Source organism: Callospermophilus lateralis, chromosome 1 (genome assembly GCF_048772815.1).
Source record: "Callospermophilus lateralis isolate mCalLat2 chromosome 1, mCalLat2.hap1, whole genome shotgun sequence".
NCBI lineage: Eukaryota > Metazoa > Chordata > Mammalia > Rodentia > Sciuridae > Callospermophilus > Callospermophilus lateralis.
The window spans coordinates 58,935,979-58,961,493 of record NC_135305.1 but is presented as its reverse complement, the minus strand read 5'-3'; the positions used below and the strand labels follow the sequence as shown (position 1 = coordinate 58,961,493).

General features: G+C 35.9%; 1 protein-coding gene across 2 annotated transcripts in view; it reads left to right on the top strand.

Moving 5' to 3' along the window:
- The window catches only part of Magi2 (membrane associated guanylate kinase, WW and PDZ domain containing 2), a 1,283,222-nt gene that overhangs the window by 1,046,370 nt on the left and 211,337 nt on the right, over positions 1 to 25,515 (top strand). For both annotated transcript variants that reach the window (XM_076862515.2, XM_076862511.2), the window contains exon 10: positions 13,815 to 14,453. In XM_076862515.2, the coding sequence (XP_076718630.2) occupies positions 13,815 to 14,453 (639 nt within the window). The remainder of the gene's footprint in view (positions 1 to 13,814; positions 14,454 to 25,515) is intronic.

The following is a 25,515-nucleotide window of genomic DNA, read 5'->3' as shown; positions in this document are numbered from 1 at the left end:
ACAGAACAAGTTGGAATTGGCTCAGACAAATGGTGGAGCTGGCATGTTTGAAATCTATGGGACAGGCCAGTGGGTTAGAAACTTTTAGCAGGAGCTATGGCTCCAGTCTTAAGACAGAATTTCTTCTTTCTCAGAAAAAACGGTTTAGTTCTTAAGGCTTTTCGACTGATTAGATGAGGCCCACTTGGATTTTTTAGGATGACCTCTTTGACATTCAACCAATTGTACATGTTAACCACAACTACAAAATATTTCCCAGCAACAACAAAATTAGTGCTTAGTTAGTAACAGGGTGCTATGGCTAGCCAAGCTCACAAATAAAACCATCCCACTCTCCTTCTGAAGAGAAAAATCTTCCACATACTGAATGGGAATCATGCATTTAATCATGATAAATATATGTGAGCTGTCTTTGCTAGGTTATAATTCACAGTTTTTTAGGGTCTAAGATTATGTCTTATCTTCGAATTTGCTGGTGCTTTCCCAGAGCATGTTGTATGGATCCCATAATATTAAATTCCTTTATTCTGACTAAAAATACATCAGTCTAATATAGGTTACACTGGTTGATTCATGCTGATTAGAAATTCCAATTGGTAGTTAAATTAGCAAAAATTGAAGAATTTGTTCATTAAGGTTGAAAAAATCACTTTAAATATGAAACCCATAGAAAAATAACAAAAGAAGCCCAGAAGTAAAAGCTTAGGACCTACATCCCTATATTGATAACTCCAAAATTCATATCTCTAGTCTTCACTTCAATGTTTGCAAGTCTCCTCTCCTTTCCACTGGAATTTACCAAGCTAATATCATAAAATCATAACCATGAAATTTTTATGCACACCAATGATATGATGATTCTCACTAACCATTCTATCGTTTTGACTATTCATTTAGCTTATAAGATATTTAAAACAAAGATGGCATTATATATTTCATGTATATCAAACTTGTATGTCATAACTAGAGATGTCTTTTGCATCTATTAATTCAATTGAGTTAATCAACTACATTCAATAAATTTTTAAAAATAGAATTTGTATATCTTTACGAATTTAAAACAAAAATAATAAGGAATCTGTAAGAAAAATTGGGCTGAACAAATATTTAAGTGAAATAGATATTGCAGTTTATTTTGGTATTCCTTTGCAAACAACAAAATTCTGCCTCTCAGCTCTAATCTCTCTCTACAATGCAGGAGAGACATTGTCAGATTTAAAATGATAATTGCATGTTTAGTAGGTGAGAAATTTAAGAACCTGCAGTCAAACCCACAGGGAAAAATGAAACTAAGATAAAAATTAGATAAAGACATTTGACAGCAGAAAATATTTTACATAGTTCCTATTTCCTATCCTTTCAGAGCTAAGTCTGAATTTTAATTAATATTTCTTCCAATATACTGACTCAAGCATTTTACGCTGAAGGAATTATTGGGAAAGATTGACTAGCAGACTTTTGATGTAGCAATAAATATTTATGATGTGCTGACTGTATTTTTATATTATTCATTCACCAAGTTCTTAGATCTCTTGCTTCCTTAGACCCATAATTAGGAATTGGAAATATGAGTTTAGGCTTTTCTGCCAATTTCATGAGTAGAATTCAAAATGGGTAACAATCACATGCCCTCAACAATCATTGATTGTTGTTTATGTAGAGAAGTTAGCATGTCTGTGTAACTAAAACTGAAAGTGTACCAGAAGGATCCATGCATTCTAGACCTGGAAAAAAATGACCCTTTATAGCTAGACAATGGGCTAATGGCCCCTTCCATTTTTGTGTCCATTAAAATCATCAGGATTATTCACCCTGATACTAGGTAATTATTAATAGAGTTCCATTTGTAATTCTTATGCATTTTAGAATTCACAACAGCCGAATTTTCAAATCTTAATCTTCTCATAAAATAAAATAATGTTCATTGTTTTCCTTGTTGTTCTGAGTAAATGCTTATGACCTCAGAGTTTTTTCTGTAGTGGTTCTCTTTGGTAGGCTTGGCATTTGTCATTTGTTCTGACTCACATGCTTTACCTCTGTGCAGGCTGACTAGCCCATTTAGGAATAGGTAATTCTGTCACCAAGTGATTTCTTCAGGTGGGCTGCAGCTTGTGAATAAAAACAAGACTTGTAATGAAATATCTTGTATGTTTACATTATGCCAATGTATCTACTCAGTTCAGGCAGTCAAGATTATGAATTTGGGTAAACAAAATTCTAAGCAATTGACTCTGATCTCAGGCTTCAGTAATACCAAATAAATGGATGAAGTGAATATTGAAATTTTATAAATCTGTATACCCAGACATTCACATAGTTGGAAAACTACCTTGAGAGTCACCCCCAAACACACTAGAGATATGGCATATTGGGCACTTTGTAACTGTGGCACTTGCTTCTTCTTAAAATGAAGACTGAATATTATCTCTCAGGTTATTTCAAAGATTAAAATGAGCTTAAGTCCTAAAATGATTGTCTTCTTGGCATGGTTATCATTCTTAGCACGTAACAGTGGCTATTATTATTAGTCAACTTAGTCATTGCTCCCTGATCTCCAGCAATGTATTTATTCAGTAGAAAGAATTTAATAGACTGTTTTGCATGAGGTAGACCAAAAAAAAATATTAAGTGACTTTCTAACTCTTTTATGTTTCAATTGATTAATTTGCCACCATATGGTTATGATTCTTGTATTTTACTATGATTTGCAGGAACTTGATATAAAATAAACTGCCAGTTCCATAATTCTAAAAATAATACTGGATTTAAGTTTAAAAAGCATGGAATTTTCATTGTTTTTGACTGTTGTTACCGTATTTTGCTGGAATGCAAAAGTTATTGTAACCCATAAGTGTGCAAATAAGCATGTAGATCTATTTACAAGTATATCCTCATAGATAAATATTCACTAGTGGTAACTAGAGGAAGGTGATAACTTAAACTCTCCAATGTTAATTCTGCTAACTTATTCCAATCAGCTTTAGTAGAGTGTAATAATTGTAACTTTGGGAACAGCAGGGGATTCGATTGTTTTTCTCTGTGCCATTTGTCTGTTGTGTCTGAGAATAAAATAATCTCCCATTGTCTGCAGTGAAATTGCTTCATATTTTCCTGAAATTCCTTGACTAATGTTGTTTATTCATCCCCATAAGAATCCGTGTACAGTGTCTAGCACAGTGAGCCATGGTAAGCTGTGTGCCTCATGGAGGATGCCCACCCCATCTGAGATCATAGAGGTTCTATGTTTTCCCTTTCCCTCCACAGGAATCAGAGAGATAATAATGATCTTTCTCTGGATTCCAAATTTCAGTGCATCCAAGACAAATTTTTTTCCCCTTTTGCCATGTGTTTGAGGGATTTTTAATTGGCAATACTAGTTGTATGTGGCCCAATGAGCAGGCTGACTCCTTGATACTTGTATAAAATATTGCTCTTTCAGACACTGAAATTGGAAATCAAAGGGTCCAAGTTTGAACAATCAAAGTCTGTCAGCGAAGACTCACATCTGCCAAGTCTGTTTCCCTCTTAAGTTAGGAGGACTCTCTCGTCAAACCTTGGACCAGTGCGGATGCAATCTACAGTCACATTTTCAGCACGGCACATTTGTTCTTTCTGCCAGACATTTTATGAAGCTCAGCAACTTAATGCTGCACCAGTTCTGAAATCCATATGGGAGAGAGATCCTGGCAGCCCTCATTTTAGCAAGGCAGCAGGGGCCTTGTAATTTCTCACAAATGGAAGGGAATGAAGAAGTAGATCAACATAATGGAGCACGTTACACTACCAGTTAAGGATTGTTGATTGGCTTGCAATGGAGCACACTACTCAGAGCATGTTCCAGAAATATCACACAGGGTGAGGGAGCTCTGACAGGACAGCTCCACCAGTAGACATCCCCCCACCCAGCCTAGGGATCAGGACCAGCACCCGCTCACACTGGAACAAATGGTACCTTTTTTCCAAATGCAGTTCAATGAAACCACTTTACCAAATGTCATCTAGAGTCTTAAATTGAGCTTTCCCCCTCCTCCAATTATAGCAATTTCACAGTATCAAAAACTAAATTCTTTTTCCCTCTGACCAAAAACACTGCTCTGTGTATTTTCCAAGTGTGTGGAGGTTAGTAGTAAACAGACAATTGCAAAAACTGATCACCACTTGCGGAAGGCAGCAGTTTGAAGTGAAATGGAGACATCATTCCTTTTTATCTCTCTCACTTTGTCCTTGTTATTCATTTTTCTTGCTCAGTCAGAGCTGCAAGAAATTGACAGTGGCAAGGAAAGCAGAACAAACTATTGGAAAGTATGTCCAGGGGCAATTCTCAGCTGCACCCCAGCCAGCTGTCCACCATCATTTCAGGGGAAATTGGACAGCCCCTTGATACAATGCGTTGGAGGAAGTTCAAGAGGTGGTGCTGGGTCGTGCCACATTGCCCCTAGGAACCATTTCTGTTCAGGGATATAGTTACTGCTATTTGAAAATAAGCATGCATGCTGTGTAATGTCCACATAACATGATGACTCTTTCTCACAAGATACTTCTGTAACTTAAGTCGTCATCGTTGTTGCTTTCGGAGGTAGCTTTGAGGAATTGAGCCCACACATTTATCCACAGTACACCACAGAGCTCAGAGAAATTCCACAACACATTTTTAGCTCGTTCTCACTAACTTTCAGGGTTTTAAGATAATTTTAAAACTCTTGTTTTTATTTTCTTCTAGTAGCCTATTTTCATTTTACATGATGTCTCTGATAATGTATTTGTCTTTTTTGTTGTTGTTTAAAATTCAATACATTTTTTTAAAGAAAGGATAGTTTCACTGACCACATATGCTCCTTTGCTCTTTGGAGCTTTGCAGGAGTGTGTGTGTGTGTGTGTGTGTGTGTGTGTGTGTGTGTGTTTCTTTTTGTAGCTTTACTTATAGTTTTTATCTGAATTATTGTTTCATCTTTGCCAGATCAGCAAATAATCAGTGCCTTTAGATTCTCTTAGATTATAGTTTCTTGCTCCTTTTCAACAAAGTAAAATAAAAGTATTTAAATATATCTTACCACTCAATGCCAAACACAAAGGAAATGTAAATAGATCGTTGGACCAATTCACATCTGCCAGGGAGTAATTGTTGGCTGCGTGCTGATTAAACATAATTTTTTTAAACCCAGCTTTTAATTAGGCATCTGCACCGGGTCACACAGATGAAATTACAAAATGTGATTAAGAAGTCTTTCATTCTTTGGAGTAATAAGTGGCTACTCTATCATTCTGGTATCCTTCTGCCATAGATAGAGTGTTGCAGTCATTGGCTGCTTTTATAGAAAATCAGCGCACCTAGGAGTGAGCCCCCAGAGGCTCAGCACTTACCTGTACACTGCACCTCTGAAATCTCCCAGTGCCGTATATGAATGCAGCAGGAGAGCTTTCCACATTCTCACCAGATGTAGGAACATAAAGCTGCACCTTAAAATCATCTTTTCAACTTCAGCATTCTACATTTATGGTAAATCACTTGCCCAAGAGCACACACAGCTATTGAACTAATTTATATGAGAGCATATAGTTCATGATGGTTGCAGAGTGCTGTGGGTTACAGCGCTCTGTCACCTTCGCACCTCTGCATTCTCCAGTCCTCTTTCAAACAACATATTGTGGAGGCCTGCAGAAAATGGGCCCAGCTACTGCGATGGATTTCCCTGTTCGCAATTATTTGCTTCACTGCCTCCCTCCATTAACTCAGCTAATCAAAAGACCATTGCAGCTCATCTCTCAATTTTCACATTCAGGAATTAAAGATATTTTATCCAGTATTCTGGCTGATAATGATTTGAGGGGCGCAAAATTATCCTTAAGTCAAAATATGTCCTGGACTGTTTGAAATCCTTAGCTTTTGTATTGAAGGCCTGGATTCATTTCCTGAATCTGACTTAATTATCAATGTGACCTCAGAGAAGTTACTTAACCTTTCCTAGTGTTTCCCAGTGTATAAATACAGGTAGCAATGGCTATCTCAAGTGGATTCAGTCAAGATTAGGTAAGATAAGAGTTTGTGAATGCCACATAAATATTCAATGTATTAAGATGATAGTCACTGTGGTCAGATATTCCAGGTGCTATTCAGTGGGTTGAAGAATTGTGCTGTCAGAAAGACTAACCCAGAAGAGGTAATTTTACCCTCAGTAATCAGAGGTTCAGAAAAGAAGTAAAAAGGTGAAGCTGGCCTCAGAAGGTGACTCGGTATATTTTTTGGAGACAAGCAAGAGCAAAAGCAGGATCCATAGCACAGAGGCTGGAGACAAAACAGCATGTGTGGGGCATGGCCCAAAGTTCAGGCCACCTACAGCACAGTGGGCAGGGAGAAGGCAGAAGACACTGAGAATATGCACTGAGTACCATGTATGCGGCACTGGACAGTTTGGACTAAACTATATAAGCAAACACTAAAGGATATTAAGGAGAAAGATCATGCAGTCATGGAGTATATGAGTGGAGATGAATTGACAGGGAAGCTGGTGGAAGGCAGGGCCCAGTACTTTGCAACCTCTGGCCTTAATACCTTCAATGTGCAGGACATTCATACCGGCCTGGTTCCTGAGCCAATCCTGGTCCAAAGATGAGCTCTATTAGCAATGTCGCATCTGTTCCGACAGGCCAATGTGGTGAGATTAGAGAATCCCATCATCCACAAGCTCACTTGGTCCTCTCATATGCTCAGCTTTCCTTTCCTCCTTCCATTGTCTTTCCTGCTGTGACACCAGAAAGCCCAGCAAAGAGACTGTTGCAGAAGTTCATATACAGATGGTAAGAATCTGATGGGACAGTAGTGGTAGTAGGAAAAGAAAGGAAGGAACTAAATGAAGAACTGCCCCGGGGGGGCGGGGGGTGGAAAAAGAAAGAGAAGGAAGGAAGGAAGGAAGGAAGGAAGGAAGGAAGGAAGGAAGGAAGGAAGGAAGGAAGATCTAAAAGCTGGGATCCAACATCCTTTGCTTTAGAATTTCAGAGTGAGTAAAGGACTTTAGAGATAAGTCATCTGGTCTAGTTCTGTCTTTTTTGTAACATGAAACATAGTTCATAGTAGTAATTGAATATATATATTATATTTTTGTGGGGGAGGTGTATACAGAAGATTGAACTCAGGGGCACTCCACCACTGAGCCACATCCCCAGCCCTATTTTGTGTTTTATTTAGAGACAGGGTCTCACTGAATTGCTTAGTGTCTCGCCACTGCTGAGGCCGGCTTTGAACTCAAAAATCTCCTGTCTCAGCCTCCCAGGCCACTGGGATTACAGGCATGTGCCACATGCCCTGCTGTATGTATCATCTTTGCTGGAAAAATTAATGAATAAATGAGGAATAAGACCCAGAAATCTTTTGATGCAACTAGTTATTGGCGTACCTGGCATAAAAACAAACCTCCTAACTTGCAAATTGTTGCTTTTTTTGTTATGACACCCTTGGCTTCAGAATGTATAGAACATTACTAAAACCTTATCTGAACCTTATTTTAATGCTAATGAGCTTGATTCACCTCATTTTTATTTCAATGTCATTTATGTTTCACATCAAAATTCATAAATCGAAATTCTTCTGATGAAAGAATTTTACATTCCATAACCTAAGCATTTGTTTTTGTCTACCAAATTTTGATGAGCTACATTCAAACAGATGCTTAAAGTCAGTAGGACCACGGTAGCGTCCACTTCCAAAGTGGAATTCTTCTCCAACTAATGTCTGCTTTTATAACTCTCACTTTAAGAGGAGCACTTGGGAGTTTTATAAACTGCTTCAAATGGTTATAAAAGAATGATGCTCTTGTCTTTATAAGAACAGAAATAGAGGAAATTATTTTTATTTTTAGCGAAAAAAATTAGATTTAGATATAAGAAAAAATATTTGAGCAATAAGAGGCATAGAAACTTATAGCCGATCATTAGGGATAGTGAAGAAAAAGACAAGGACCAGTTTATCTCCAGAGCCTTTCCACTTTGTGACCCAGTTGAGAGCATGCCAAGCCCCACACATCTGGAGATCTGCATACTACCCAGGCCACCACCACACAGTTCAGATCTGCGTCTGTCCACCTAAGCCCTCCACTCCAACCATACTGTGTTCAAATTCCAGAAGGGAATGCGCAATCCAAGGATGCTTTTACAAAGTACTTGTCTTCCTCACTGGGAAATGGTGCAGGTAGAAGAATGAACATCTCTTTCCTCTCAAATATTTATGAGAACATTAGCAAATAGTTTCATAGAATTTAGTAGCTTCTTTAATTTTTTTAAATTAGGATTTACTCTTTCTCCTAGAATTTTTTTTTTTTTACTTTCTAACCTTTGCCAGCCATTTAAAATTGTTTAAATATATGTATTTTTATATAGAACATATGGGATGCTTCACCATTTACATAACATTTTCACAGACAGCATCTCTTCCCTCTGAGGTGGGTAGAACAGCTATTATTGTCCTTTTGTAGATGAGGAAACTCATGTTAAATTAATTGTTCAGAGATCAGCACAAGGAGACCCAATTTTGGGTCTTGGTCCATCTACCATACCACAATGTTTCACTTTGGAAAATAAATTTCAACAAGAATAATTACTTTCAGCTTTAACTGAGGTATGAGAAGCATACCTCCAAAGGCACATGTCAACATTGATTATGTTGTGAAATATAATGAACGTGGATAAACATTATGATTATAATATGCATATTTTTTACAAAAGTATATATTGTTACAAACTAACAGAAGCTTCAGAAAGTAAAGTTCAAACAAATCAGCTGGAAGGAAACAAAAAAATAATTATTCAATGTAGAGTGCATGTAATTGGTAGAATGGGAGCTGTAGTGAGAATTTTTTGGCTTTTTTCAAAAATCTATTTGACTTGGAAAAAGCAGAAGTTAGAAACACTAAAGTGGAGGTAGTAAATTTAGCTATAAAATCTTTTCCAGTTTTCCTCTGATTAAATCTTTCCATCCTGTATTCAGTGAGAATCTATCCTAGATATCTAAAGAATTTTCAGCATAGTAATGATTCCATGTATATTATGGGGAAAACTGGGAATAGGTAGGAATCCCACAGAAGAATATGGTCCAAAATGAACTTTCAAGTCACAAACATGAGATGAGAGTGATTTGAGTAGGAAAAATGGAAGACGTCTTTCAAGAGTAAGGGAAGAAATGAATTTGTTGGGATAAAGTTATCCATAGAAAGGAATTAGACATGATCACTGAAGATTAGCAGAATTCAACTAAAATGCAAGTTGGAAGTTGTGAATAGTAAAGATCCAGCTTCATAAGATGGTAACTTACTGGCTGGTGAAGAGAGAAATAAGTAGGAAGGACTATTAGTGAAGAGGGTGGACAAGTAGGTCTAGAGAATGAGCAGTTTGAACTTGATGAAATAGGCTCTAAGATGAGAATTATTTTAGTTTAGTCCAAGGTTGTGGTTAAGGAAAGTAGACAGCACTAGTAAGAGATGCTGAAAAAGAAGATTCTATAGGCCACAGTGACTCAAAGAAGGTGGGAGTAAAGATACACAAAAATAACTCCGACTTAAACAATGCTTTATGAAAAGTGCCCTATTTTATCCAAAGTGATGAGGTATCCATGAGCTATCCAATGCTGTATTTTGATTTCAATGACTAAGAGAGAGATTATTTTAGAACATATTCTCATAAAGGACAATTTTAAACCTCCTGTTTCATCAGCCTCACTCTCCCTCACTTGCTCTTTGAAACTCCTGGTTGGGAGTCAGGTCATTGTGAGACCACACCTACAGGGACACCAGTCTCATCAGTCACACTCATCTTGACCAAGAGGATTCAGGTCAATAACCCTAAAACTATCTGGCCTAAATATGGCCGTGTAGGAAACAATGTACCCTTCCAGGCAATATAGTTATGAAAATATGCACTTAGCTTTTTAAAAAAATGTATCATCTTATTTTTAAAGAAAACCTTTCCTTGGTAAAATTAAAAGTGTTTTCACAAGCATGATCTCATTCTCACAGTAGCCCTGCAACCAAGGAAATGGAGGAGATATTTTAATTCCCATTTTATAAAAGAAGTTAAGAGATGGCAAGATCAAATGACTCCTTTACCATTCTCCCTCTTAAGTAGGCCAGAAGGTTGGACCTAGAGCCAAAGTTCCTAAGGACATCTCTTTTTGTGCTCTTAAACCCAGTCTTTCTCAGGAGTTGGCTTGGCACTATGGGATGATATATACCAGGTGGCTCATATTTTTCTTTCACAACATGTAAATGACATTCATACAGCACAGTCTATAAATATCCTACCCAATCAGTTCTATCTGCACCAGCAAATGTTTGCTTACATCTCTGTCTACAGAAGTTTTTTGACTTGACACATTATCTAGGCATCTATATATTCTTTAAAGTGGACAGTTGAGTACTGTCAGGTGTTAGATAGTTTTATGCTTTGATAACTGAGCACTCATCTTTTACATTCAGAGATCTATGTAACTCCTAAAGATATTGTTGCGGCATTCTTTATTGCTTGCTTGATGGATTGAAAAATTGCTCTGAGTGGAAAATATCCATACATTTTAAAAGGCACCCTAACTAAGAATCATAGACAGTTTTCATTTCCATTTTGAAAAGAAAGATCACATTAAAAATAAAAATAAATAAGTAACATTAATCAATATAATTCAAATGACTATTCTTTAGACCTGGCAGGGAACCTAGAAAGCTTTGAACATTACCCTTGGTTCTTTTCCCCTATGGAATCCTAGCAGAAGGGAGGGGAGAATAAAATATGCTTGGGGACTGGGGAGGGGTCATCAACAGTGGTTAAGTTAGGGAAAGCTTTAGAGGAAAGTGGTATCCGTTACCTTCCTGCCCTTTGTTGCTCACTCTGAAACCCAGTGCTTCCACAGTCATATTCAAGTTGTCCTTGATTATCACTCTCATGGGGATATCTTGATGGGAATGTTTAGATTTTATAGAGGGATAAAATCAAGAACAAATAATAACTACTAAAATAGCAATCATCATTGCATGATAATTTACAGCTTACAAACCTTTCACTTCTATAGTCTTATAAGTTATTTCCCAGAAACAGTAAGTTGATAGTATTATTGTTCTTCATTACTTTAGAAGGCTCTGAGTCACAGAGGATTCAAGTGAGTTTTTGGAAGTCACACAGCTAGCTGGTAGGTGATAGAGTGAAAGCCTAGACCAGTCTTTACTGCTATCCCAGGCAGCCTCCCAACCCACAGAGAATGTTGAATAAAGAATACATGTGGTCATCAAAAATAGTCAACGGAAAAAAGAAAAAGAGTCACCAAATAGGAATATTGGGGAAATGAGATGCATCAAGAGGAAACCCAAATCGTCAATAAATATATGGAAACATGCTTACCCCCACTAGCAATCTGGGAAATGCAAGTTAAAACCATGATCACATCAACTAGATTTATTAAAAATTAAGTCTGAGTATAACAAGTATTGTGCCAGATGAGGAGCAATGATAATTCTGACACACTACCAATTATGGTGTTAATCAATATGACCCATTTGTTGATCTTTTGCCCTTATCTAACAGGAAGATCACATGGCCTGTGCTCAGCAATTCTATGACAAGGTTCATAGCTCAGAAGAACACTCCCACAGAGCATAGGAGCCACGGAAAGAGGTTCATAACAGAATAATTTTTAATAGGCAAAAATTTGTAAGAATCCAAGTGTCTATTAATAAAAAAATGAATAAATCTTAATAGTAATATAGCCATTCAATAGATAATATGTTTCAATGAAAATTAATGAATTAAAGATATGAGTATCAAATAGATGAGTATCACGAATGGATTTTAAGGAAACAGAATATTAAAATGTTAAATTTACAAAAGATTTAAAACATGCAAAGCATTTTAGGGATTATCATAATCTGGAGGTTAGAAATAATCTCCTATGAGTATCCAAGTATGACATAAGTACATGTAAATGACAAGCCTCAAATGCAGGACAATGGTTATTTTTGGAAAGGGCAATATGGGAACACAAGTAGGAGACAAGATGCTAGCCAAAAAGGTTTCAACTACTATGAGCAATTTTGTAATTATTAAGTTGAACGGTTGTACACAGGTGTTTATTTTTCTTTCAATCTTTAAAATGTGTATAACATACCATAATATTTTAAAATACAAGAGGCAGAAGAAGGAAAAAAATCTATCTCAATCAGACATGTCTCTGGGACTCTGAGATAATCAGAATCAATTGAAAATAATGCCAAAGCTTCCCTGACTGCTCCAACCCTCTAAAGAGGAATTACAGTAGCAGAGAGGGGATCCTAGTTCAGTTCTGAGTCCTGACTCAGAGTCCCAGTCACCTCACCAGCACCCTCTCTGGTAGATGTAATAAAAGAGAAAATTTCCATCTGACCATCACACGGCTGGGACGTTTTCCAGAGGCAAAGGTATCCTAATTTCCTGGCAACGCATGTTTGTTTTCTAGCTTAGCACCTTCCAACAGTTCTCTTGCATTTGAGAGAAGTGTCAATCAAATCAATGCTGTCAAGGGCACTTTACTTAGGATTGTTTTGTTCATAGATTTATTTATTTTTAAGTGAATTCAGTGAAGAAATCATGTTGTAGCGCAAACTTATTAAAAGCTAGAAAAATATCTAATTCTGAATGTTAAACTCAGTGTTTTCATTTTGAGTGTTTGCAATCTTAATGGACACAGAATTCTCAGAATAAATCCCTAACCATGGCCACTATCCATTTCAGAATTATCCTGACAAATTGATGTCTACTGAGTTGTTCATTTGACAGTCTGTGAGAATATGTCTCTTCACCCCTCCTATACTCTTCAGTATAGTCAGAAACAATCTCTATTTGCAAGTTCAATTTTCAATTATTATGGTTTTTGAGGATAAAAATACCAATCCATGATAGAACAATTCTCCAAAAATAAAATGGTTATTCATACGTAATTGAAAATTTTAAAACAATTATCTCAAACAACCATGTCTTTCTGCATTTTAAGAAGGAAAAATTATTCTTCTGAATGTTTTATAATGAACAATTTGTATTCAGGACATTTCTCCTATCATAAAGTTAGCTTCTAACTGTTAGACCTCTGCAAATATGTTATAATTCATTGGAGAGAAAAGACAAATGTCATTGTTGAAAATGATCAACAGAAATATCAATTTATCTGAGATTAGAGGATGAGCCTATAGCAGCTTCTGGTTTGAATGCCAGTGTCCCAAATCTTTTGCATCCTATTTTAACAACAATGTTAATAATGGTCCGCCTTTATTGAGAGTTCACCATGTTTTAGGCATGGTATCAAATACTTTTCCTTCATTATATCATTTCGTCTTCATAACAACTTTACAAATGAAGAACTGTGGTACCAAACACCCAGATATGAGTGCTTCCTTTTTCATCCAAATCTCATGGCCATCACTTCTCAGTACTTTGGAAACTCTATTAACTGAACTGCACCAAAAATAGAAGTGAGGATGAAAAAGAAGCTTGCAATCTATGTTTCTTCAAGGCACAAACTCTTCTAACCTTTTCTTTCTTAGCCTTCCTTTCTGAATATGAAGTTGTTTCTGAATTTCAAGAATAACCAAAGAGTCTTTTTTTTCCCAGCATTTGATCGTTTTATTTGTTGGCAGACCTGTTGTAACCTTGAGTCACCTACAGTGAATTTAAGTATTATTCTAATTGATTTTCTCACTGCTTACTGAGACACTGAGCACCTCTTTCACTAGTCTCATAAATAATTCCATTTTTCTCTGTTGACGTTAATTGAACTTACCTCATGTTGTCAATCTCTCTTTTTTTCCTTGCAGGTGATGTCATTGTCTATATTAATGAAGTTTGTGTCCTTGGACACACTCATGCAGATGTTGTCAAACTTTTCCAGTCTGTTCCCATTGGTCAGAGTGTCAACCTGGTATTGTGTCGTGGCTACCCTTTGCCCTTTGATCCTGAAGATCCTGCTAACAGCATGGTGCCACCCCTTGCAATAATGGAGAGGCCACCTCCAGTGATGGTCAATGGAAGACATAACTATGAAACCTATTTGGAATACATTTCTCGGACCTCACAGTCAGTTCCAGATATAACAGATCGGCCACCTCATTCTTTGCACTCCATGCCAGCCGATGGTCAGCTAGATGGCACGTATCCACCACCTGTCCATGACGACAATGTGTCTATGGCTTCATCTGGGGCCACCCAAGCTGAACTTATGACCTTAACCATTGTGAAAGGTGCCCAGGGCTTTGGCTTCACTATTGCTGACAGTCCTACAGGACAGCGAGTGAAACAAATACTTGACATTCAGGGATGCCCTGGCCTGTGTGAAGGCGACCTCATTGTTGAGATCAACCAGCAGAATGTACAGAACCTGAGCCATACAGAAGTAGTGGATATACTTAAGGACTGCCCTATTGGAAGTGAGACTTCTTTGATCATCCATCGAGGAGGTAAGACACACACTGACTCAGCAATGTAGTAAAATGGCCAGACACTTTATAATATTGTTAAAATGGAGGTTTCTGTAGCGGGGGAAGAAATCGTGCTTCTAATTTTCGTCTAATGTTTTCATGAAGAAAACATGAACATGGGAAACTGTTTTTTTTTTAATTTTGAGAATATATATTTTCATATTTTATATCTAACAACAATAATAGTGCTTTCAATAAATTGACATGAACTTGGACAGTAAATATTGAATCCCCATGAATGAGCTGTATTTCCAACATTCATTAGTACACCAGTTATAGAAAATTCAGTCTGGTTGCCCATTGATTTAAGTAAGAAATTTGCTTTTCCAATGTAAGCAATGCTTTGAATTGTGCCTGGGATTCCAGACCAGGAGGTGGAAGCTAGTTCAACTCTTGCTAATCTCAATAAGGATTAATCTCAATAATTAGGAGCTATGTTGCTATTAAAAAATATCCTTTCAGAGTTCTTAATAGGGTTTTTCAGGACACTTCTTCCACTATTTTAGGACACTATTATAGATAATGTTGTTGAAGCAACTCCTTATCTCTGTGCTCCAGCAAAAGTTATCCATGGGGCCTCCCATGACCCAGGAAATAAGTAATAGAAAAGGGCCAGAGTTGAAACTCTGGGCTGAATATTCTGAGTGACATCTAGAAATGGGAACAGGGAAGAGTGGTGTGAGTTCTGATTCCTTCTTCTCTACTTTCTCTGTGGGGAAGGAATGGGGCAAAGCCAAGCATTCCCCTTTCACTTCTCTGCTGCTGAACTCTTTTTGACCAGTGAAACTGGGCAGGAAGGAGGAAAGGGGTCACTGATAAAGATACCACAAATCAGAATGTAAAGAAACTATTGTCATGTATGTAAGAAATAAATAAAAAATAAAAATAAATTGAGGTTAGTAAAATATTGAGATCAATAGAAAAAGAAAAAAAGACTCAGGGGAAGTCTTAGTTTTCTCATCTACCAGTTGTGGGACTTAGAACTCGTAAAGTCTATGAGCCACATCTGGTCTGTTACTACAGGACAGTAATGCCACCTCCCCCAGTGGTAGTGTCCTAGAACTGAGTGTCCCACAGTAGGTGCTCGCTATTTATCTGTTGAGTCTCAATTAGCACTGAAGCTTCAGCAGAGATGGCTCAGAAGGAGCAGTGCTGTGAGGAACTCAGGCATGAAGAACACAACGTATGGCGGACATACGTGATCGCCTATTTGAAGTGCTAAACTCAACATGAAAGCCCTGTCAGTTTGCAAGTGAAAGAAATCAAAGTTGAAAGAAGCACCATTTGTGATTTATTTTGCCCACTTCAAGGAAGTATTATGTTGTTGATTCACCAAATACTTTGTAATTGTGACAACAGTATAAAAAGTATTATGTACCTACATTACAAAGGGAAATTAATATAATAGCAAAATAACCTTAAATTTGCTCTTCTTAAGGAGTTGTTACAAAATTGGACTTGAATTTTGGTAATTAAAATGCTGACAATGGATTTTAATTGTTCCCATGGTTTAAGATTAATACACATATTCCTAATTAACTAGCTGTCACGTTCATAATGTCCAGTTGAAAAATCAAACTTTGGGAACAGTTTCTTGATGTTAGTATAACAGAAAGCCACCATGCAGGATCCACTCCATGATTCACAGAAATGAATTTGGATGCGTTTAATTTAAATTAGCTTCTTAGTAAGAAAGGTGACTTTGAAATACTTTATTTATATTATTACTTTATGTTACTTTATTTTATATTACTTTATTTATGTTATTAAATTTTGGACATTTCTGAAAACATTTTTCTGTGTGCCTACTTTTAGCTAGAGTCCCTGCTCACACCCCCACTCCCTCATTCTCTTGCTTTCTCGTTTAATCCTCAGGTAATCAAAGTTTTGTTGGCATTTTGCTTGTGTGGGGGGAGGTGAGTGCTTTGCTTTTATATTTTGGCTGGTGTAGAATTGCAGGATGTAGTAGGCTGAGATAATTAGAATACTTCTAGTCATAGACTTCTTGAGTTTTCCCGAATTCCCACAATGTGCACCCATCGGAAATTAGCACCATTTTTTTGTGGTAAGTTTCACTTTGATGAACTTATTACAGGCTACTCAGAAGTGCTCCTGACCTGAGCAGGGTCACCAGCCCAGTCCTTATATCAGGACCATGGTTGGTTGATTGTTTTTAATTATTTACTACTACTTTTTAATTTATGATGTAATAATGTACATGGTTTAATTCTTTAAGCAAATAATGTCAGAAAATACACAATGAAAAGTAATTATCTGTTCTATCCCATATTTTTAAGTTCTTTTTCCCAGAGGCAAGCATGTTTTTGATATATATACTTCCAGAAAGTTATCTACTGGCACACATATGAATATATGTGCTATATGTGACATAGGTAGGATGATATAAAAATATTTTGCCTCAAAGTGTCTTGGTTATAAGGATGTTTTTAACTTTTGAAATATGTGCCATGCATAATTTACATGCTATAAAATTTACATAGTATTACAAGTATATACACTTCATTAAGTTTTGCTAAAATGCTAGAGTTATATAACAAGCACCATCATCTGTGGATCATCCATCATCCTGAGTTCCTTCTTTCCCATTGTTTGCCTATTCCCTCTCCTACCTCTAGTCTCAGGTAACCACAAATTTGCTTTCTAAATAGTTTATTTTTGTAAATAGAATATTTTTATAAGTTGAATCATAGAGTATATAGTATTTTTCATAGCATAAAAGTTTTAAGAATTATTCAACAGATGTGTGTCCAAGTAGTTTCTTTCTTTTACTACCCAGTAGTAGTCCATTATATGGACCTTTCTTGTACATTTGCTAGTGGGTAGGCATTTGACAAAACTGAATTTGCAGAAATGTGAAGGCTTACTTCTAGAATCTTTATTCTGTTTCACTGATCTGTATATCTACTTGTGCTAATAGCATGCTTTCTAGATTATTATAGCTTTATGTTATGCCTTGAAATCAGAGAATGTTTGTGAATCCTCCAATTTTTTTTCTCCCTTTTCAAAATGATCTTGGCTATTCAAGGTCCTTTGCATTCCAATAGACATAGATATTTTATGATTGGATTTTTAATTATTTTAAATAAAAGTCCTGCTGAGATTTCAGTGTTATGTTGAATCTATAGTTTCCCAGATTAACATTAAGCCTTTCACTTCTCATATGTATCTTCATTTATTTTGATCTTCTTTAATTTCTCTCGGCGACGGTTTATAATCTTCAGTGTGCAAATTTTGTACATTTGTTAAACTTATTCCTAGATGTTTTATTCTTTCTAAAATTATTGTACATAAAATTTTTCTTAATGTTATTTTCAATTATTCATTGCTAATATATATAAAAGTATTTTATTTTTGGTTTTGATCTTGTACACTGCAACTGTATCAAACTCACTGTTTATGTCTGGGGACTTTTGTAGCTTCCACAGTATTTTCTACATAGTTACTATTTCTTTCAGTAACACGTTTTCCTTTTCTCCTTTCTAGTTTGTATGCCTTTGAAAACTTCCCTTTGCCTTATTATACAATCTAGAACTCTCTGCATGCTGTCGAGTAGGAGACATACAAGCAGACGTCCTTACCTTCCCTAGTTAAAAGAGCAAGCTTTAGCCTTAGAACATTAAGTATGATTTTTAGGTGCAGGATCTTTATATGCCCTTATCAAGTTGAGAAAGTTTTATTTAATTATACTTTTAATAATCAATGGGTCTTGAGCTTCATCAAATTTTTTCTGCATCTATTAAAATGACCATGTAATTTTATTTTGTTAACCTGTTAAAATAGTGTATTATGTAGCATAATTTTTAGATATTGAACCAATTTTATGTTCCTAGCTTAACCCCACTTGGTCACGGTGTCTCATTTTTTTGGTAAGTTGTTGGATTCTGTTTCCATATATTTTGCTAAGGATTTTTAAACCTGCTTGGGCAGGGTATTGTTCTGTTGTTTTCTTTACATGTGATGTCTCTGTCTGGATGAAAGCTCCAATCCCCTTTGCTTTCTAAAAACTTTTGGGTTCACCTAGTATTTCTGCCTTAAAAGTTTGATAGAATTCCCCCATGGAGTCATGTAGGCTAGGCTTTTATTTGTTAAAATATCTTTTTAGTTGTTAACTCAATTTCTTTTCTTGATTTAGGTGTCTTCCAGTTTTCTTTTTCTTTGTGAATCAATTTTGGTAATTTGTGTTTCTGTATCTAAGAACCAACTTTTGGATTCATTGATTTTCTTTGTCTTTCCAGGGGAGGGAGGTGTTTGTTTTTGTTTCAATAGTTTCCACTCTAATCTTTCTAATTTCATCTCTTCCACTTATTTGTGTTTGGTCTACTTTTCCTTTTCTATCTTTTTGAAGTAGATGCTCAGATGAGGGATTTTAGTTCTCTTTCTAATAAAGATATTTAATGCTACAAATTCACTTTAAATTCCACAACTTTTGAAATGCCATGCTTTCCTTTTTCACTCAGTTCAAGATATTTTCTTATTTTTCTTGTAATTTCTTCTTTGGATCATAGGTTACTTAGAAGTGTGTTACTTATTTTTCAAACATTTAGGATTTTCTAATTCTTCTCCTATTGTTGATTTTTAATCATTTGATTGTGGAAGACTTAATTTATATGATTTCAGGTCTTATTTTAATGTATTGCACTTGTATAATAGCTTAGTGTCTTGGCTTCTTAATTTGTTTTGAAGGGTTTTATATATTCATGCAGAAATATGTTCCATTATTTTTAATTCTTACAATCAGATACACTCAAATGGATATTTTTGTTGTTTTCAGTCATTTTCTATTATAAAAATAATGTATCTCTAACCTATCTGCATAAGAGTATAGAGCTATAATAATCTATAATATAGATTCATTCTTTCGTTCCCTTTTCTTCTTAAGCACCCACAGTGTGACAGACTATTTTTTTTTTTACTTGTTTGTGTTTTGTTTGGCACTGGAGACAAAGTAATCAACAGAGCTAAATGCATCCTTTTTCTCATGGAGTTAATATTCTATTGGACAGAGACAAATGGGTAATAAATACCAATGTAAGTACATTCTTTCTTTATTGCATTTATACCTACCCCCAGAGCTTTCATATCATCTTATTTCTCTCTTTGTTTTCTTCATTTCATTCATGGGCTTTGGGCACGTACATTCATGCCACTTAGAATTAACAAACACTTTGTCTCCTGTTTTCCTATTTGCAAACCTCTGACTCATTTGATACATTTAACTGCTGTTTCTTGAACAATAATAATAATGGAGATTATGGAAATTTCTGTCTTAATTCATGAGTTAAATGGAAACAGTCTCATTTTATACAATCAATCACAACACTGGCTTTTCACTTTGAGATTAATTTTACCATGTTAAGGACATGCCCCTCAACTCCATTTTATTAGGAATCTTTATCAAAAATGGATAATGTCAGGACTGGGATTGTGGCTCAGTGATAGAGCGCTTGCCTAGCATGTATGAGTTATTGGGTTAGATTCTCACTACCACATATAAATATATGAAGAAAATAAAGGCCCATCAACATCTAAAAAAAAATATTTTTTTTAAAAAATGGATAATGTGACTAGGCATGGTGGCACATGCCTGTAATCCCAGTGACTCAACAGTCTAATAGATCCCAAATTCAGGGCAGCCTCAGCAACTTAAAACTTAAACTTTGAAACCTTGTCTCAAAATAAAAAATAAAAGGGGTTAAGGAAGTAGCTCAATGCTAGAACATCCCTGCATTCAGTCCCCAGCATGGCAAAAGAGAAAAAAATGCATAACTAATTTTATCAAAAGCTTTTTTGGCATCTATGAAAATGATAGTTATCTTCTCCTTTAATTTATCACTGTGATAAATTGTATTAAGGGATTCATTAGTATTGGACTATCCAAAATTCTATTTGTTTATGTAAAAGTTTGCATTAACATTAATTTATGATATTGGTCTGAAGTTTTCTTTTTTTGTTAGACTTTTACTATTAAAGTTATGCTCTTCATAAAAGCAATAGCTCTCCTTTCTCTGCTAGGAAACAATTGCATTGAAATTGTCTACAATGTACATCTTTGAAGTGATCTAGTTCTGGTGTATTGTGTTTTGTTTTTTTTATTTTTGTTGTTGTTGTTGTTGTTTGGTTTGATGTAAGGATCTGCACCCTCTTAGAACTTTCTCATTTTCTTCCATCATGATTAATCTTAGAGTTTCTGTATTGCCTGGACTCAGTTTTTATAATGTATGATTGTCCTTCAAAATTATCTCTCTCAGTCATGATTTCCAATATATTTCAATAGCATTCTCTATTTTTCTTGCAATTTCCACTTTACCTAAAAGTATTTCTATTATTCTCATTTCTTAGTAGTGCTATTTTCTTAATTAGATTGACTAACATTTTTATATTTTAATGGTTCAGGAAATATACTAGTTTATTTATAAATAATTTGTTGGCTAATGCTCAACCTAATATGGAACAGGAAATCATTACAGTCTTTGCAATGGAGGCTCTTTGATGTCTGAGATAAAGAAAACCCAGGCTGATTGCCAGCATCAATGCTTATCTTACATTTTTCTCTGATTTAGATTAAAATTCAACAAAGTTCCATATATTATTTGTGAACCTCCTTTAAATTGCATTTGATTGGGTTTTGAAATTTTCTCTTCCTATACCTATTCTTCCCTTTTTATGCAGAATATATTAGATAATGCAAAACTTCTCTTTTTTAACATTAAAAGAAAATTCAATGTTTGAAGTGCATCATAGATTATATCAGAGCTTTGTTTGAGGAAAAAGCATAAAATTATATACAAAGAGAATTGCATTTATATAAAAAAATTCTTCAAAATTTCAAAAAAACATAATTATCAGAAGAAACATTGTATCCCAATTTTAAACTATATAGAGAAAAATATGAAAAGTAATGCTATAAGAAGTATTGGTATTTTTAATACTTCTAATACTTTTTTCAAAAACATTTTTAATTAAAAATAATTTCAGATTCATGGGGAAAATGAAAGTACACCATATACCATTTGCCCATGTCACTGTTAATATTTGGTCTACTTGTTTCATAAGTTGTGTGTGCATGCATGTGTGTGTATGTGTGTTTTTGAACTATTTGAGAGTAAGTTTCATACATTAATCCCTTTACCCCAAAATATTTTTGTATTTGTTTCATGTTGCTCTTTGTTTGGAGAAATATTCAAGTAGTCACTTGGTTAAAGCTATACAAGACACTTTTAATGAAGCAGTTAGGAAAAATCCACCATGACCACATAAACAAATAAAAGACTTAAGAAATCATCAAAACATGTTTAAGCAGCAAAAACAGTTTTAAAGACTCACCAGTCATAAGGATCTGACACAGGAACATTTCTGACAGAAAAGCATGGGTTATTTGAAAATATTGGTATTCCGAGAGATTAGGAGAATTTCAAAATGAATATTCCACATTGAATATTATTCAAAATAATCTGACTTTCCATTTGGTGTCAATATATAAAAATACACGACTTAGTAACAAATCTGCAGCATGAGTTGTAAATGGCATGGTATACTGGCTACTGTATTAACAAATATGCCCTCAAGTCTTAGTAACTTAACACAATAGCATTCTGCTCTCCATTCATGTAATTTCCAGCACATGTGTTCCTGTATTGGCATATCTCTTAGCTCTCCTCCAAACAGGGATCCAGGCTTCTTCTTTCTGGTAGATCTCTGTACACTGTGACCTACCAGATCACATGAATCTCAGAAGACATCCCCCTACTAAGTGCTCCTTAACCAGCTCACAGCTAAAATGAGAAACAGTGAGTGCAGTATCATTAAAAAAGGCTTCAGGGGCCAGGGCTAGAAGGGGTGTATATCACTTCTTTCCACATTGTTTTGGTAAGAACTCTGTTCTGGATCCCATTAACCACACACACAAAAAGAAACAAAGAAAGCTAGGAAATGCCATTATGTGATACTACAGAGCATTTGAGGAATGGTTTGAATTCACACATGTAATAGACACTTCACCCGTGATAGTCCTCATATGTTATCTATACCTTGACCTGAACCTCAGGGATATATAATTATTGGTTATGTTAAATCATAGATGAAAACTTTTGTGCTGTGATTTTGTATGGGCTTTTGAGGTACACTCAAGCCACCCGCATATTTATTAAATTTCAGAAAGCATTCTCATATTTTCATTTTCAACTTTCTTGAAAGAATTTAGAATTAGACTTAGGTTTATCCATAGTTCAGTATCTCTGAACTATAAATATCCAAGTAGAGATATCTGAGTACATATCAATGACAATATACCCATCCTGAACATGAAGACACCATGGATCTCAGAAGACATACATACATGGGGAAATCAATGCAAAGATGACCCGGAGGATGAGAGAGAAAAGATAGTGGGAATTCCTGCAGAGATGTTGCCACACCACTTAGAAGTAACAGAAACAAAACTCAAACTGAAATCTCCTGACTATAAGTTTGTTGTTGTTGTTGTTGTTTTGGTACAGGGATTGAACCCAGGGATGCTTCATTACTGAATCACATCTCCAACCCTTTTTATTTTTTATTTTGAGACAGGGTATTGCTAAGTTGCTTAGGGCCTTGCTAAGTTGTGAAGCTGGCTTTAAACTTGCAATCCTCCTGCCTCAGCCTCCAAGCCACTAGGATTACAGGCATGTACCACTGCACCTGACCTGACTGTAAGATTTTACATTATATCAGTTTCCCCAAAATTTATGGAAAACAAATCTTTGATGGCTTCTGTTGGCCATTCTCCTTTGCTCTGAATTTATTATTTTTTTCTTTGATCTACATTTAATAAGCATTTGATGAGGATTTACTGCATGCTCAGCACTGGTCTAGGTGTTAAGAATGCAGTCATAGCAAAGACTCTGCCTCAAGAAGATTATCTCCTAAGAGAAATTAGACAACAATTAATGAAATGCCTGCTGGGCACTGGAAAGAACTAAAACTGAAAAACAGGGTCACAGAGAGGAGAGAAGTGAGTGAGGCAGTAGAGAGTAGTGGACAAGGAAGACAGTTCTCTTGGAGTGCAGAAATCAAAAGGAAGCGAGGCAGTGAACTGTATGGATATTGAAGAAAGAGCATCCAGGGTTCTGGGGCAGGCTGTGCTTGGTGTAGACAGGTCAGCAACAAGGGGTTACTGTGGCTGAAGCTCAGTAGGGAAGAGGTGGAATGTAGATGAGATCAGAGAGATTGGTGGGGGTGGAGCAAAACCGATCATGTAGTCTGGTGTAGCCATGGACCATATAAAGGACTTTGGGTTTCACTTTTGAATGAAATGATGAGCTGTGGTAACAGGGGAGTGACGTAACACAGTAAAAGGCTCATGCTGGCTGCTGTGTTGAGAATAGACTGTTGGTGAGCCAGGATGGAAACACAAAGATGAGCAAACGGCTTTCACAGCAATCCACACGAGAGATGAAGAAAGCTTGGAGAAGGACCATAGGAGTGAAGGTGGTGGGAAATGGAGAATATAATTCAAAGGAAGAACCACAGGACTTGACAATGGATGGGAATGGGGGGTATAAGAGAAAGAGGAATCCACGCCTGCAAGGTTTTTGACCTAAGCAACTAGAAGCGCAGTTGCCCTTTATTGATGAAAGGAATATGATAGATGAGCATGGGCATAGCGGGAAGAAGAGGGAATCCAGAGCCCTGTTTGGAACATTTCAAGCTTGAGATGCCTCTTAAATATCCAAGTAGAGATGATTGACACTTGGAGTGAAGTTAAAGCCGGATACTGATTGAGAACATCTAGAGAGTGAGTATCAATAAGCAAGAGAAACATTCTAAGGACTGGGAGTCTCCAATTTTAAAGATCAGGGGGTGACTAGCAAATGGCTATATAAAAGCATGGCTTGTAAAGGAAAAGAAACATTAACAGAGGGGTTCCTGCAGCTTTATGAAGGAAAATGTTTCAAGATGGAAGGGGTAAACAGTTGTGTCAAGTTCCGAGTGAAATAGGGATGAGAATTTAGAATTAAATTTGACAGAGGTTCAAATGAGTTAACATGACCACTCAAATCAGTTGGGGGAAAAAATGAAATTTTTCTTCTATTCGGTTGCCTAATTGATGAGAAGTCGATCAGTTGAGAACAAAGCCCCCTTCATGTTTGAATCTGCAGTGTGCATTTATTTGCATGGACTGTGATTTTGTGTATACATAGGGTGGAGAGATTATACTTTCTCCCTTTTCCATTATCCTGGATTATCTTTATTTTCTGCCACTCAACTCAAGTGAGACCAACTTCTCATCACCAAAAGAGCTAATTTTCCTGTTCATGCCAATGTCTAATTTATGTGAGATGTTCTGTGGCAGGTTCCAAAAGGAAGAGCTGTGATACTTAATATGTTTCTGCATCATTCATTCAAAGCTTATAAGGGGGGAATGGCAACCATTATCAAGGAGATTCTTGGAAACAAGTTTGTTTTCCAATCAGCCCTTTATCAAAAAGTTCAAGTACATAAAAATAAAAAACTTAAAAACTGTAGTTTCACTTTAACTCAAAAAGTACCCTGTTTTATCCCCTTGCCCACATGTGCGCGCACACGCATCAGTTAAGTGTAAATGGGGTTAATTATCAATTTGTTCTATTTAAATTATATCCATTGGTCATTTCTAAGTTTAAATGGAAGAAGAGATAGCAGAAGTGTTTTATAGATGACAAATCCAATATGTGTATAACAAGATATAATTGTTAATCACTGACCTAATCTTAACCCTTTACTTATCCCATTTACTAATTTGAGAATATCTTCAATGCAAAACAGAAAAGAGTGAAGATGTACATTCATCACAATCACCTCTCTAATTGCTCTAGTGGAGATATACAGAAATGCCAATTCAGAGAAACTGCTGGTTTTTAAAATCTTAATTTAAAATAGCTAATTTCCCTCAAGAGCAAGGACTAAGTCTTATGTACCATTTTTCTCTCAGAGCTTGGCATGCACATTTGTTGAATTATTTTATTGTTATGACATTGGGGAGAGAATGATATTCACAAAACAA